General features: G+C 42.2%; 2 protein-coding genes and 1 long non-coding RNA gene across 3 annotated transcripts in view; 1 reads left to right on the top strand and 2 right to left on the bottom strand.

Moving 5' to 3' along the window:
- LOC125559134 lies at positions 1-1,483 on the bottom strand. The gene is made up of 3 exons (XR_007306371.1): positions 1,047-1,483; positions 625-791; positions 1-113 (listed from the first exon to the last, which is right to left on the bottom strand). It is a non-coding gene; the product is annotated as an uncharacterized LOC125559134 (long non-coding RNA).
- Positions 1,484-1,881: 398 nt separating this feature from the next.
- Positions 1,882-16,137, bottom strand: LOC5504208. Its single transcript, XM_048721139.1, has 6 exons — positions 15,893-16,137; positions 13,990-14,250; positions 4,549-13,418; positions 3,742-3,858; positions 2,852-2,983; positions 1,882-2,425 (listed from the first exon to the last, which is right to left on the bottom strand). Exons 1-6 carry the CDS (start codon positions 15,938-15,940, stop codon positions 2,293-2,295), a joined length of 9,561 nt encoding a protein of 3,186 aa, XP_048577096.1. The 5' UTR covers positions 15,941-16,137; the 3' UTR covers positions 1,882-2,292.
- LOC5504200 (anoctamin-10) overlaps positions 3,754-16,577 on the top strand; it is a 37,070-nt gene continuing 24,246 nt past the window's right edge. Inside the window, exon 1 of the mRNA XM_048721141.1 lies at positions 3,754-3,881. The gene's annotated coding sequence lies outside the window, so the exon portion shown is untranslated. The remainder of the gene's footprint in view (positions 3,882-16,577) is intronic.

The following is a 16,577-nucleotide window of genomic DNA, read 5'->3' as shown; positions in this document are numbered from 1 at the left end:
TGCTTAGTCGCGCACGTGCATGTGACATCTCTTGTGTCGCCGCCTTTAGCCTTTTCCTCTCCTTGCTTAGTCGCGCACGTGCATGTGACATCTCTTGTGTCGCCGCCTTTAGCCTTTTCTTCTCCTTGCTTAGTCGCGCACGTGCATGTGACATCTCTTGTGTCGCCGCCTTTAGCCTTTTCTTCTCTTGTGCTTAGTCGCGCACGTGCATCTGACATCTCTTGTGTCGCCGCCTTTAGCCTTTTCTTCTCCTGTGCTTAGTCGCGCACGTGCATGTGACATCTCTTGTGTCGCCGCCTTTAGCCTTTTCTTCTCCTGTGCTTAGTCGCGCATGTGCATGTGACATCTCTTGTGTCGCCGCCTTTAGCCTTTTCTTCTCCTGTGCTTAGTCGCCCACGTGCATGTGACATCTCTTGTGTCGCCGCCTTTAGCCTTTTCTTCTCCTGCGCTTAGTCGCGCACGTGCATGTGACATCTCTTGTGTCGCCGCCTTTAGCCTTTTCTTCTCCTGTGCTTAGTCGCCCACGTGCATGTGACATCTCTTGTGTCGCCGCCTTTAGCCTTTTCTTCTCCTGTGCTTAGTCGCCCACGTGCATGTGACATCTCTTGTGTCGCCGCCTTTAACCTTTTCTTCTCCTGTGCTTAGTCGCCCACGTGCATGTGACATCTCTTGTGTCGCCGCCTTTAGCCTTTTCTTCTCCTGTGCTTAGTCGCCCACGTGCATGTGACATCTCTTGTGTCGCCGCCTTTAGCCTTTTCTTCTCCTTGCTTAGTCGCGCACGTGCATGTGACCTCTCTTGTGTCGCCACCTTTAGCCTTTTCTTCTCCTTGCTTAGTCGCGCACGTGCATGTGACATCTCTTGTGTCGCCGCCTTTAGCCTTTTCTTCTCCTGTGCTTAGTCGCCCACGTGCATGTGACATCTCTTGTGTCGCCGCCTTTAGCCTTTTCTTCTCCTGTGCTTAGTCGCGCACGTGCATGTGACATCTCTTGTGTCGCCGCCTTTAGCCTTTTCTTCTCCTGTGCTTAGTCGCCCACGTGCATGTGACATCTCTTGTGTCGCCGCCTTTAGCCTTTTCTTCTCCTGTGCTTAGTCGCCCACGTGCATGTGACATCTCTTGTGTCGCCGCCTTTAGCCTTTTCTTCTCCTGTGCTTAGTCGCCCACGTGCATGTGACATCTCTTGTGTCGCCGCCTTTAGCCTTTTCTTCTCCTTGCTTAGTCGCGTACGTGCATGTGACATCTCTTGTGTCGCCGCCTTTAGCCTTTTCTTCTCTTGTGCTTAGTCGCGCACGTGCATGTGACATCTCTTGTGTCGCCGCCTTTAGCCTTTTCTTCTCCTGTGCTTAGTCGCGCACGTGCATGTGACATCTCTTGTGTCGCCGCCTTTAGCCTTTTCTTCTCCTGTGCTTAGTCGCGTACGTGCATGTGATGTCTCTTGTGTCGCCGCCTTTAGCCTTTTCTTCTCCTGTGCTTAGTCGCCCACGTGCATGTGACATCTCTTGTGTCGCCGCCTTTAGCCTTTTCTTCTCCTGTGCTTAGTCGCGCACGTGCATGTGACATCTCTTGTGTCGCCGCCTTTAGCCTTTTCTTCTCCTGTGCTTAGTCGCCCACGTGCATGTGACATCTCTTGTGTCGCCGCCTTTAGCCTTTTCTTCTCCTGTGCTTAGTCCCGCACGTGCACATCTTTCGTGCTCAGAAACAAGAAAAGTAAAGTGTGCATCGCCCTATCGCGACTGGAGACAAGTATGGGTCATATGGGAGTTCCGAATTTCAAACGGCGTTTTGCTGTTTCCCGAATTTGCTCGGAATGTTTGCTTGAATGGGATATACAAGGATACACGGATATATAAAAGTTGTCTTTGCACTCTCAAATTTGGCAATGTTTGATGGTTCTAATACATAATACATATTAGCTTTATTCGTCTACTATGTTCCAACTTCCTTATACACAGTATGTTTTAGTTCGTAAAAACTACATAATACATATTAGCTTTATTCGTCTACTATGTTCCAACTTCCTTATACACAGTATGTTTTAGTTCGTACGTAAGTATACTGAAATAGCCAGGGGCTCATAAGTATGAGCTCATACTTATGAGTTCCTGGAATAGCCTATTGTTTTTTTCCAGAATATTCACGTAATTTTCCTTGCTTTCAACACTAAGTGCTTGTCAATGTCGGATTCTCAACGAGTGTCTCTCTACCATTCGGCAATCCGCTAATTGGAAATTGGCCGTCATTTTGAATTTATCCTACAAGGAAACCCTAAGGTCGTGGGAAGGTTGAATGCTTGTCAAATTTGCGACTCGCTTAAGTCCACTTCAGAGAACTTTTCCGAGTAGGGCCTGAGTCGAGAGTATCTGTTGTCGTTGAAGAAAGGATTGCTGTGACTCCGTGTTTTATTTCCTTGTTTGATGAGATTGCCCCTATTCAAGTAAAAAATAAATTGGTTAGCCTCATTTAAAACACCTCTTAATAATTCAAACCGAACTTATTAAACCCCTTGTCAAGCAAGGAAGATAATTTTTTTGTGATGAAATCTTGAAATGATACAAATATTGCAAAACATTTCCAAATAAGCCGATGGAAGTGGGTGCTTTCTCTGTGAATTTAGTTTTTAAACTAAATTAAAATTAGTTGATTTCATTTGTCCCCGATAAAAATAACCGACAATATGATTACAGAGATGAAATCAATCTCATACAACAAAATTTCCAAAAATATAAACTGAAACATAATAGACACAATCAACACATCGAAAAAGCAAGACTTTGAAGTGGTAAAAGAGAGAGGCTAAGTGTTTAGAGGACTGGACACGACCTTGGCGATAGTGAGAAAATCTGGGTACTAACCAATCAGCGTCAGATGGCACGTGACTACTCTCGTCTCCAAGATGTAGGAACTGACTTCGGTCGGCAAAGAACGGGTTTACTGCACTGATCACATTATGATTAACCTCTGGCGAAGAACTTGGAGACTGGGCCCTGGAATGAAAAATTTGGTTTTATGATAAAAAAATGGTGGCTCAAACTCCGGACATTTCGCATTTAAAGAAATTTGTTCATCATTTTAATTGTTTTTTTTTTTCAAACAACACAAAATTAATTTTCGAAATTTCGAAGATTTTTTTCTTCATTTAAGTTCAATTGAAGATATCGCAATAACTTTTTTAAATCAGCCGATGAATTGGATGCTCACTCTTGGTAAACATAAATGGCGAACGAAAGAGAAACTGCAATTTCTGAAAATGTACCGAAAATGCAGTGTCCAGAGTTTCGGTAACAAGCTGCTTTGTCGTGAAAGAGCCACTAACAAGCATTCCACCAGCATTCCTCCATATCGTATCGTATGCAAGTGACCAATTTTCAGACTACTGTTCGACCAAAATTCAAGTCTTCCGTTAGTGTTTTTAAAGGGAATCATTCAGTCTTTTCTTTGTTGTTTTTTTGCTAACTGTACTACAACCCCTAGTACAAGAACGCCTGTTTCGCCGGCCCATCAGTGTTGGCTATTTTGGCCGGTCAAGTTGTTTGGCTTGTTTACTATGCCTTAAGGGAATCGCAATTCACCCTTTCGGCGCTGATAAGTCACGTGCGTTTTTGGGGGGTCAAAGTCCAACAAATCGTAAACAACCCGACAAGTGAACAAGTGAAGAAGCGTGTGCTTTCGTACGAACAAAATGGTGACAACAAAGTATTGTCAAAGAGCTCAGTGTTTGCAGTGAGCCCGCGGTTCATCTTACCTGCGCCCTTCAGCCCTTGAGATCAGTTCCATCATGTCGTTGTCACCGTCCAGCGGTAAACACGCGCTTAGATCAATATCAAACCCGAGCGCCTGACGTCTTTTCTGCCTTTTCCCCCTGTAAAAGGGATAAATAAGTCCGTGAGTATGAAGCCACTTATTTTATTCTTTTATCAGTTGTTTATTGGCGGGAGAGATAATCGAGAGTCCCTCTCAGCTATTAGTAAGGACTTAGCCTAGTTTAGACGTCCTTCTTTCATGTAATGTTCCAAATGTAAATACATGCAGATTAGCGAAGTCGATTGTATCATCTTCATTTGCATTCGGAACGGTGCACAATGTCTAAGGGGTGGTCCACACTAACACGGATTCAAAAGTATCCAGATTCGCCGAAAACGCATCATTTGATTCGCGTCCACACTACCGTTTTCGCAGCGTTTCCGCCTGTATCCAGCCGTCCACACTAAACACGGATTCAAACGTCAGAAAAGGCTGAAAGTTGCGGCGTGACGTCATTTTGATGATGTGCGCATGCTCAAAGCAGACGCGCCTGCGATATGATGCCATCATTTTCAAAAGCATACGGTTTCGTTTTTATTCATTTTCGACAGCGTTTTCAAAAGTATCCGAATTCGCCGGATCAGACCCCAGTGTTAGTGTGGATGGAAGACCTAAACGTATCAAAAAGTATGCGGATCAACCGAATCCGTGTTGGTGTGGACGGCCTCTAACCTACGCCTAACAAATACATCCCATAATAGTGACGATTTAGTAATCAGATAATTTTAAAGAAATATTCTTGTCGTACCTTCCGTGTTTGTAACACGCGACAAACATGAAAACGAGGGCTATGATGAAGACTAGAACAGTGGCCATTGATATTCTACCCTCTGTGGTCTGGACGGTGCTAATAATCCAGTCACGTGCTCGGGCAGGCCACCCAGGCTCCTTCACACTCCCTGGACGAGAGGGACTGGCACTGACAGTGCTCGTCAGCGGTAATACTGAAAGTGACATGCTCGGGGTTGGTGTAATGGTGTATTCTGATTGGCTAGTGATGGATACTGCTGTCAATTTGCTGGTTACGAAAAATGACGCGGGTTGTGTATATTGAAGATACGAAGATGTTCCCGTATTTGATTCTTGTGACTTGGAGGTTCGGGTTGAGCAGGATTCGCAGCTTTGCGAACTGAGCTGAGTTAAACGCCACCTAGAAGGACTGGCACTAGGTAATATAACAGTTGATGGTATCTTTGAGTACGAGGAATATGTCGTTGTAGAACTCAGTAATTCAGGAAAAATAGAACTCTGAGAGTGTTTACTTGATGTACAGTTATTCCCTGTCCACCCTGGAATACAAATTCGTGTCCCCGTTGTTTCGTTACAGGTAAAATATCCTTCCAAATGACTAGCGCGAGGAATGCAATAAGTATGGCATTCACTCCCGTACCAGTGTGTACTACAGATCTTCAGACCTGTTGTGTTATCACATGTGTAGCTACGTAACGTGCTGTTTTCTGCCTTGCAAAACCTGTTACAAGCCAATCCATACCAGTTTGATAAGCAGATTTTGTTCCCTTTGTCATCACATTTGTAGTGTCCAGAATTGTCGTCCTTTTTTTTACAATGTTGGCTACAGTTTACACCATACCAATTTGGCAAACATATTTTCTCGCCCGTTGAGTTCTCGCATCTGTAGTGTCCAGAATTGTCGTCTTTTTCTTTACAATATTTGCTACAATTTACACCATACCAATTTGGCAAACATATTTTCTCGCCCGTTGAGTTCTCGCATCTGTAATTTCCAGAATTGTCGTCTTTTTCTTTACAATATTTGCTACAGTTTACACCGTACCAATTTGGCAAACATATTTTCTCGCCCGTTGAGTTCTCGCATCTGTAATTTCCAGAATTGTCGTCTTTTTCTTTACAATATTTGCTACAATTTACACCGTACCAATTTGGCAAACATATTTTCTCGCCCGTTGAATTATTGCATCTGTAATGTTCGGAATTGTCGTCCTTTTCTTTACAATATTTGCTACAGTTTACACCGTACCAATTTGGCAAACATATTTTTTCGCCCGTTGAGTTATCGCATCTGTAATTTCCAGAATTGTCGCCTTTTTCTTTACAATATTTGATACAATTTGTTCCATACCAATTTGGCAAACATATTTTCTTCCCCGTTGAGTTATCGCATCTGTAATTTCCAGAATTGTCGTCCTTTTCTTTACAATATTTGATACAATTTGTTCCATACCAATTTGGCAAACATATTTTCTCACCCGTTGAGTTATCGCATCTGTAATTTCCAGAATTGTCGCCTTTTTCTTTACAATATTTGATACAATTTGTTCCATACCAATTTGGCAAACATATTTTCTCACCCGTTGAGTTATCGCATCTGTAATTTCCAGAATTGTCGTCTTTTTCTTTACAATATTTGCTACAATTTACACCGTACCAATTTGGCAAACATATTTTCTCACCCGTTGAGTTATCGCATCTGTAATTTCCAGAATTGTCGCCTTTTTCTTTACAATATTTGCTACAATTTACACCGTACCAATTTGGCAAACATATTTTCTCACCCGTTGAGTTATCGCATCTGTAGGGTCCAAATTTGTCGTCCTTTTCTTCACAATATTTGCTACAATTTACGCCATACCAATTCGGCAAACATATCTTTTTGCCTGATCCATTGTTACATTTGTAATGTGACCCGGCGTTTTGCTCACAAAATACACTACAGTTCTCGCCATACCATTTTTGTGTGCAAATCTTATCTCCAGTGACATTATCACATCTATAGTTTCCTCGAGTACTTGTTTGGCAATGTTTTCTGCAGTTCTTTCCATACCAGTTCTTGTGACAAACTTTTTCACCTGTCATAATATCACAAATGTAATGACCTTCGCTATTATTTCGCGGTTTGCAGTAAACGTTACACCGTTCTCCGTGCCAATCATCAAGACATACTCGCTTTCCCGAGTCGTGTTTGCAATAGTAATAGCTTCCATTAGAAGATTTGCAATATGTTGTACAATTTCCACCATACCAATCGTCTAAACAGATTCTCTCGCCATTTGTCCCATTGCAGTAATAATGTCCATCGCTTCCATTAGAAGATTTGCAATATGTTGTACAATTTCCACCATACCAATCGTCTAAACAGATTCTCTCGCCATTTGTCCCATTGCAGTAATAATGTCCATCGCTTCCATTAGAAGATTTGCAATATGTTGTACAATTTCCACCATACCAATCGTCTAAACAGATTCTCTCGCCATTTGTCCCATTGCAGTAATAATGTCCATCGCTTCCATTAGAAGATTTGCAATATGTTGTACAATTTCCACCATACCAATCGTCTAAACAGATTCTCTCGCCATTTGTCCCATTGCAGTAATAATGTCCATCGCTTCCATTAAAAGATTTGCAATATGTTGTACAATTTCCACCATACCAATCGTCTAAACAGATTCTCTCGCCATTTGTCCCATTGCAGTAATAATGTCCATCGCTTCTATTAGAAGATTTGCAATATGTTGTACAATTTCCACCATACCAATCGTCTAAACAGATTCTCTCGCCATTTGTCCCATTGCAGTAATAATGTCCATCGCTTCCATTAGAAGATTTGCAATATGTTGTACAATTTCCACCATACCAATCGTCTAAACAGATTCTCTCGCCATTTGTCCCATTGCAGTAATAATGTCCATCGCTTCCATTAGAAGATTTGCAATATGTTGTACAATTTCCACCATACCAATCGTCTAAACAGATTCTCTCGCCATTTGTCCCATTGCAGTAATAATGTCCATCACTTCCATTAAAAGATTTGCAATAGGTTGTACAATTTCCACCATACCAATCGTCTAAACAGATTCTCTCGCCATTTGTCCCATTGCAGTAATAATGTCCATCGCTTCTATTAGATGATTTGCAATATGTTGTACAATTTCCACCATACCAATCGTCTAAACAGATTCTCTCGCCATTTGTCCCATTGCAGTAATAATGTCCATCGCTTCCATTAGAAGATTTGCAATATGTTGTACAATTTCCACCATACCAATCGTCTAAACAGATTCTCTCGCCATTTGTCCCATTGCAGTAATAATGTCCATCGCTTCCATTAAAAGATTTGCAATAGGTTGTACAATTTCCACCATACCAATCGTCTAAACAGATTCTCTCGCCATTTGTCCCATTGCAGTAATAATGTCCATCGCTTCTATTAGATGATTTGCAATATGTTGTACAATTTCCACCATACCAATCGTCTAAACAGATTCTCTCGCCATTTGTCCCATTGCAGTAATAATGTCCATCGCTTCCATTAGAAGATTTGCAATATGTTGTACAATTTCCACCATACCAATCATCTAAACAGATTCTCTCGCCATTTGTCCCATTGCAGTAATAATGTCCATCGCTTCCATTAGAAGATTTGCAATATGTTGTACAATTTCCACCATACCAATCGTCTAAACAGATTCTCTCGCCATTTGTCCCATTGCAGTAATAATGTCCATCGCTTCCATTAGAAGATTTGCAATATGTTGTACAATTTCCACCATACCAATCGTCTAAACAGATTCTCTCGCCATTTGTCCCATTGCAGTAATAATGTCCATCGCTTCCATTAGAAGATTTGCAATATGTTGTACAATTTCCACCATACCAATCGTCTAAACAGATTCTCTCGCCATTTGTCCAATTGCAGTCATAATGTCCATCGCTTCCATTAGAAGATTTGCAATATGTTGTACAATTTCCACCATACCAATCGTCTAAACAGATTCTCTCGCCATTTGTCCCATTGCAGTAATAATGTCCATCGCTTCCATTAGAAGATTTGCAATATGTTGTACAATTTCCACCATACCAATCGTCTAAACAGATTCTCTCGCCATTTGTCCCATTGCAGTAATAATGTCCATCGCTTCTATTAGAAGATTTGCAATATGTTGTACAATTTCCACCATACCAATCGTCTAAACAGATTCTCTCGCCATTAGTCACATTGCAGTAATAATGTCCATCGCTTCCATTAGAAGATTTACAATATGTTGTACAATTTCCACCATACCAATCGTCTAAACAGATTCTCTCGCCATTTGTCCCATTGCAGTAATAATGTCCATCGCTTCCATTAAAAGATTTGCAATATGTTGTACAATTTCCACCATACCAATCGTCTAAACAGATTCTCTCGCCATTTGCCCCATTGCAGTAATAATGTCCATAGCTTCCATTAGAAGATTTGCAATATGTTGTACAATTTCCACCATACCAATCATCTAAACAGATTCTCTCGCCATTTGTCCCATTGCAGTAATAATGTCCATCGCTTCCATTAGAAGATTTGCAATATGTTGTACAATTTCCACCATACCAATCATCTAAACAGATTCTCTCGCCATTTGTCCCATTGCAGTAATAATGTCCATCGCTTCCATTAGAAGATTTGCAATATGTTGTACAATTTCCACCATACCAATCGTCTAAACAGATTCTCTCGCCATTTGTCCCATTGCAGTAATAATGTCCATCGCTTCCATTAGAAGATTTGCAATATGTTGTACAATTTCCACCATACCAATCGTCTAAACAGATTCTCTCGCCATTTGTCCCATTGCAGTAATAATGTCCATTGCTTCCATTAGAAGATTTGCAATATGTTGTACAATTTCCACCATACCAATCGTCTAAACAGATTCTCTCGCCATTCGTCCCATTGCAGTAATAATGTCCATCGCTTCCATTAGATGATTTGCAATATGTTGTACAACTTCCACCATACCAATCGTCTAAACAGATTCTCTCGCCATTTGTCCCATTGCAGTAATAATGTCCATCGCTTCCATTAGAAGATTTGCAATATGTTGTACAATTTCCACCATACCAATCATCTAAACAGATTCTCTCGCCATTTGTCCCATTGCAGTAATAATGTCCATCGCTTCCATTAGAAGATTTGCAATATGTTGTACAATTTCCACCATACCAATCATCTAAACAGATTCTCTCGCCATTTGTCCCATTGCAGTAATAATGTCCATCGCTTCCATTAGAAGATTTGCAATATGTTGTACAATTTCCACCATACCAATCGTCTAAACAGATTCTCTCGCCATTTGTCCCATTGCAGTAATAATGTCCATCGCTTCCATTAGAAGATTTGCAATATGTTGTACAATTTCCACCATACCAATCGTCTAAACAGATTCTCTCGCCATTTGTCCCATTGCAGTAATAATGTCCATCGCTTCCATTAAAAGATTTGCAATAGGTTGTACAATTTCCACCATACCAATCGTCTAAACAGATTCTCTCGCCATTTGTCCCATTGCAGTAATAATGTCCATCGCTTCTATTAGATGATTTGCAATATGTTGTACAATTTCCACCATACCAATCGTCTAAACAGATTCTCTCGCCATTTGTCCCATTGCAGTAATAATGTCCATCGCTTCCATTAGAAGATTTGCAATATGTTGTACAATTTCCACCATACCAATCGTCTAAACAGATTCTCTCGCCATTTGTCCCATTGCAGTAATAATGTCCATCGCTTCCATTAGAAGATTTGCAATATGTTGTACAATTTCCACCATACCAATCGTCTAAACAGATTCTCTCGCCATTTGTCCCATTGCAGTAATAATTTCCATCGCTTCCATTAGAAGATTTGCAATATGTTGTACAATTTCCACCATACCAATCGTCTAAACAGATTCTCTCGCCATTTGTCCCATTGCAGTAATAATGTACATCGCTTCCATTAGAAGATTTGCAATATGTTGTACAATTTCCACCATACCAATCGTCTAAACAGATTCTCTCGCCATTTGTCCCATTGCAGTAATAATGTCCATCGCTTCCATTAGATGATTTGCAATATGTTGTACAATTTCCACCATACCAATCGTCTAAACAGATTCTCTCGCCATTTGTCCCATTGCAGTAATAATGTCCATCGCTTCCATTAGATGATTTGCAATATGTTGTACAATTTCCACCATACCAATCGTCTAAACAGATTCTCTCGCCATTTGTCCCATTGCAGTAATAATGTCCATCGCTTCCATTAGAAGATTTACAATATGTTGTACAATTTCCACCATACCAATCGTCTAAACAGATTCTCTCGCCATTTGTCACATTGCAGTAATAATGATCTTTTGAATCGCGAGGCTTGGAGCAAAAAACAGTGCAATTTATTCCGTACCAATCAACATGGCATGTTTTCCTCCCTGAGCTTGCATCGCAGTTATAATGCCCTGAAGATCCGTTATGCGGCATACAGTAGTTGGAACAAGTGCCACCATACCACCCATCGTGACAATCCTTCGACCCTGTAGTTTCATTACAACTAAAGTGGCCAGTAGAATCATTTCTTGGGGTGCAATATGCTGTACAGTTCTCTCCGTACCAAGATGTAAGGCAATGCTTTTTTCCTGTTGTATTATCACAGATGTAATGCTGGTGGTCCGATAATTGAGCCTTGCAGTACACCGTGCAATTCTCCCCGTACCAATTGGAATGGCAAATCTTTGATCCCGTTGCATTATCGCAGCTGTAATACTGGTTGTCAGATGACTGAGCCTTGCAATGAACCGTGCAATTTTCGCCAAACCAGTCGGGATGACATAATTTTGATCCTGTTGTATTATCGCAGTTGTAATGCTGGTGGTCCGATGATAGAGCCTTACAGAACACCGTGCAATTCTCCCCGTACCAGTTATCGTGACACCTTTTTAAACCTGTTTTTTTATTACAAAAGTAATGCCCTGTGCTGTCGTCTCTTGGCGAGCAAAATGTCGAACAATTCGACCCAAACCAAGAGACGTTGCATATCTTCTCTCCAGTCCTGTTGTCGCATTTGTATCGCTTTTCATTCGTTTCCTTACAATGTACTGAACATATTGGTCCAAACCAGCCTGAATGGCAAATCTTTATTCCTGACTGAGGATCACATTCAAAATGTCCTAAAGAGTTATTTTGTGGTGAGCAATTGGTAGAACAAAACTCGCCATACCAGTGTGCGTGACAGATCATTTCTCCTGTACTGGCGTTACAGCTATAATGTCCTGAGCTGTCATTGGTTGGAATACAATAGGTGTCACACAATCTCCCATACCATCCATCGTGACAGATCTTTTCTCCTGTCGTTGCGTTACAGCTATAATGTCCTGAGCTGTCATTGGTTGGAATACAATAGGTGTCACACAATCTCCCATACCATCCAGCGTGACAGATTTTTTCTCCAGTTGTTGTATTACAAGTGTAATGTCCAGAGCTGTCATTGGTTGGAATACAATAGGTGTCACACAATCTCCCATACCATCCAGCGTGACAGATCTTTTCTCCTGTCGTTGCGTTACAGCTGTAATGTCCTGAGCTGTCAATGGTTGGGATACAATAGGTGTCACACAACTTACCATGCCATCCAACGTGACAGACTTTCTCGCCCGTCGTTGCGTTACAGCTATAATGTCCTGAGCTGTCATTGGTTGGAATACAATAAATGTCACACAGATTGCCATGCCATCCAGCGTGACAGATCTTCTCTCCTGTCGTTGCGTTACAGCTGTGATGTCCTGAGCTGTCATTGGTTGGAATACAATAAATGTCACACAATCTCCCATACCATCCAGCATGACAGATCTTCTCTCCTGTCGTTACGTTACAGCTGTAATATCTTGAGATGTCATTGGTTGGAATACAATAGATGTCACACAGATTGCCATACCATCCAGCGTGACAAATCTTCTCACCCGTCGTTGTGTTACAGCTGTAATGTCCAGAGCTGTCATTGGTTGGAATACAATAAATGTCACACAGATTGCCATACCATCCAGCATGACAGATCTTCTCTCCTGTCGTTACGTTACAGCTGTAATGTCCTGAGCTTTCATTGGTTGGAATACAATAGGTGTCACACAATCTCCCATACCATCCAGCGTGACAGATCTTTTCTCCTGTCGTTGCATTACATGTGTAATGTCCAGAGCTGTCATTGGTCGAAATACAATAGGTGTCACACAGATTGCCATACCATCCAGCGTGACAAATCTTCTCACCTGTCGTTGCGTTACAACTATAATTTCCCTTCGATTCATCACAATATATTGTACACAATGTTCCAAACCATGATTTCAGGCAGATTTTCTCACCCGTTGTTCTATTACATGTGTAATGACCGGAATCACTATTCCTTGGCCTGCAAAGGCAGCCATTTAGCGGTCCATACCACCCTCTTCTGCAAACTTTATTACCCTTCGAATCACAGGAATAATGCCCTCTGATGTCATCGTTCTGTGGTACGCAGTACTTAATACAGTTCCCCTGTGGTATATACCACCCAGGCAAACATACCTTGTTGCCATGGAGATCGCACTGATAATGCCCGTGCTTGTCATCGGTGTATTTACAGTACTTATCGCACGCATAGCTGTAGTAGTGTGTGTCACAGAAGATAGAATAACTTAGTATTAACTTGGTTTTGTCATGCGCTCGTTGCCCCATCGCTGTTAAAGGATTTGTTTTGTCTTTAGTGCCGTTCTGACTCGGCTGACTTGAAAGGGTGATAGAGAATTTGTCAATTAAATCATCATTTCCGAGATCGCTATCATATGCCTCGACGTACAATCCATACGGGCCCTGTGGACAAGGAATGCATGATCAGTCACGTCTTGCATAGATGAACTATAAAGCATCGCTTATTGTGCGTGACAACCCCTTATGTGACAGCAGCGTATGTGACAGCACGTGATTGATGACGTGAAAAATTGAAGCTTCCGTGAAAATCACATGCGTAATAATAGTGTGCGTGACAATATGAGCGTGATTGCATGTGCATGGTGACAGCAGCGTGACAACCTTAAGTGTGTTAGCGGGGTGCGTGACAACAAGTGCGTGACCCAATGCGCAAAAGGGTGATTTTGATCCACGACACCGGCAAGAGGACGATAACACGATAACGATAACGCCCCATGCGTGACAGCAGGGTGCTACACAACATGTGCATGATCGAAGCGTGCGTGACACACCACTGCATGATAAGGGTGTGCGTGGCAATCTGGCCCTGTGTTATAGTTACATGAGTAACAAACGTATGCGTGATAGCGTAGTGTGACAAACAACCTTGGGTCATAGCTATGGGATTGCCTTGCGTGACGATAGAATTTATATATGGCGACGTCGTTGGTGACTTGATTTATCATTATTTTACCTTCCACGTCGTAAAAGAGATCTGCATTCTATCGTTCATGGCAAAGCTATCTTCGCCGTACGTTCTTGTCCTAAGCTTCTTCACACAACTTCCCATAGATGACGGGCTACTTGTGTTGGTCACGCATATATTGACATACGTATCGCAATTGTCATGGCAAGACAGGCTGGGATCGCAACATTTGTTGTTGAAATCTGTTGCCTCATAGTTAGAGAAATATTGAAGAGTGATTATAAGTTGTCCACTGCTATCTACCTTGTCCTGAAACAGATGAAACATTGGAGTCGTCACTTCATCTTGTATTAGCAGAACTGCTTCACTTAAGGGCGCCGGCGGTGCTTAGAACCCACTACACGCCCCCTCCGCCCACTGGACACCCCCACCACTCACTACAAGCCCTAACGCTCACTACACCCCCTAACGCCCACTACACGCCCCCTCCGCCCACTGGACACCCCCACCACTCACTACAAGCCCTAACGCTCACTACACCCCCTAACGCCCACTACACACCCCCTTCGCCCACTGGACTTCCCCACCACTCACTACACCCCCTAACGCCCACTACACGCCCCCTCCGCCCACTGGACTTCCCCACCACTCACTACACCCCCTAACGCCCACTACACACCCCCTCCGCCCACTGGACTTCCCCACCACTCACTGCACCCCCTAACGCCCAATATACGCCCCCTCCGCCCACTGGACTTCCCCACCACTCACTGCACCCCCTAACGCCAACTACACGCCCCCTCCGCCCACTGGACTTCCCCACCACTCACTGCACCCCCTAACGCCCACTACACACCCACTGAACTTCCCCACCACTCACTACAAGCCCTAACGCTCACTACACCCCCTAACGCCCACTACACGCCCCCTCCGCCCACTGGACACCCCCACCACTCACTACAAGCCCTAACGCTCACTACACACCCTAACGCCCACTACACACCCCCTCCGCCCACTGGACTTCCCCACCACTCACTACAAGCCCTAACGCTCACTACACCCCCTAACGCTCACTACACACCCCCTCCGCACCGCCCACCACCACGGAAACATTAGTCAGGGTCATCTATACGACTCCACTGGTGGAGCTTATATTACTGCTCTCCACAACAGACGAACAGAAAGGCCCAAGAGAGCCGCCATTTTATACTCCCCTCAATGCCGTCACACAAAGCATCATTTCCAGCAGCTAATTCAAGCGAGTAACAAAAATATTTTAATGAAATATCGTCAAAAACGTATCAGACTTCATTTTCGGTTTGTTATTTTGAAGTTTCCTTGCGAATAAACCGTTGTTTTTTCATTTAAAAACAATAACAAAGGAGTGGTTGCTCAACATTCTTTAATTTGGCTAAACTTTTTACCAAAACAGTCTTGCTACGCTATTCTTTTAATAAAATTCCAAACCGTTCGCTGTTTTAACTTGTAAAAGCTCATATTTATCATAATGAAAAAGCCACTTACTCTAGTGACGCCTTTTTGTATTTTCTTTCTCTCTCTCTTTATGTTTCTAGGGAAAATCTAGGAAGTTTGTTTTGATATATTCTAAACATCTTGCAAAAAAAATAAATTAAAATCCTTATAAGCAAGCCTAATATATTATTTGTTTCGATGGATAGTAAAGATATTTCAATATTCCACGATGGTAGGAAAACGCACATTTAAAACGCAATTTGATGCTTTTCCCTATTGTTAATTATGATTAAAACGTTTTTTTAACCCCAGTGTTTTATATTAATATTTAAAACTTACGGTGATATACTATACTACGAGGTTCTGCTATTTGTTACTACGATAGCAGCGTTCGACACACACGTGTTGGCTCAAGGGGTCTGCTTCCGAGAATGCAATTAGAACATGATGTTTCCCCTTAACCACATCTTTAACTTACCACTAGCAACGAAATACCAATGGCCAACGTAAGTATTACCCCATACATCGTCAGAGAATAAAGATAGTAGAACTACTCGGCTCGGATCTACTGTTTTCGTTTTGGTAATCACCGCTAGACAACCTTTAGTGTTGACCCCCACGAACACGATAGCCTAACGTTACAAAATATGTGGCTGTGATTGGCGAACCCTCGTCTCGTGAGCTGGGGAAGATTCTATCGGTAAGCACTGAATGACAGTACCCGAGTCTGTCTGTAACTAATTTAATCACAGTCTAGTGAGTACACACGCACGGGGTACTATTCACATGTTAATAAATCATCCACGGAGTGGATCAGTGGGTCAGTAACCTTTGGCTTTGGATAGCTCGGTTTCCGAAGTATTTTTCGAGCGCGCGCACATCACTTTACATATTTTACTATCTATGGGGCAACGGAAGTGATATTTTTTAGACAAGTTTGTGGATAGATATGTAGAGGAGAAAAAGGCTTTAATTTTGAGACATGTCTAGGAATGCAAACAAACCTAATCTCGTTATTGCACAACCTGGCAACGTAGAAAATGTTTTAAAATAGAGTATTTTGCGCAATTTTGATAAATATGTTAATTTCATATATGGGCATTTTTTTGCTCAAAAACACCTTCGTTTACTATTATTAGTATAACTGTAATGATCAGTGCTTC

Source organism: Nematostella vectensis, chromosome 13 (genome assembly GCF_932526225.1).
Source record: "Nematostella vectensis chromosome 13, jaNemVect1.1, whole genome shotgun sequence".
Taxonomy (NCBI): domain Eukaryota; kingdom Metazoa; phylum Cnidaria; class Anthozoa; order Actiniaria; family Edwardsiidae; genus Nematostella; species Nematostella vectensis.
The sequence above is the reverse complement of the archived record's forward strand: the minus strand, read 5'-3'. Positions and strand labels throughout refer to the sequence as shown.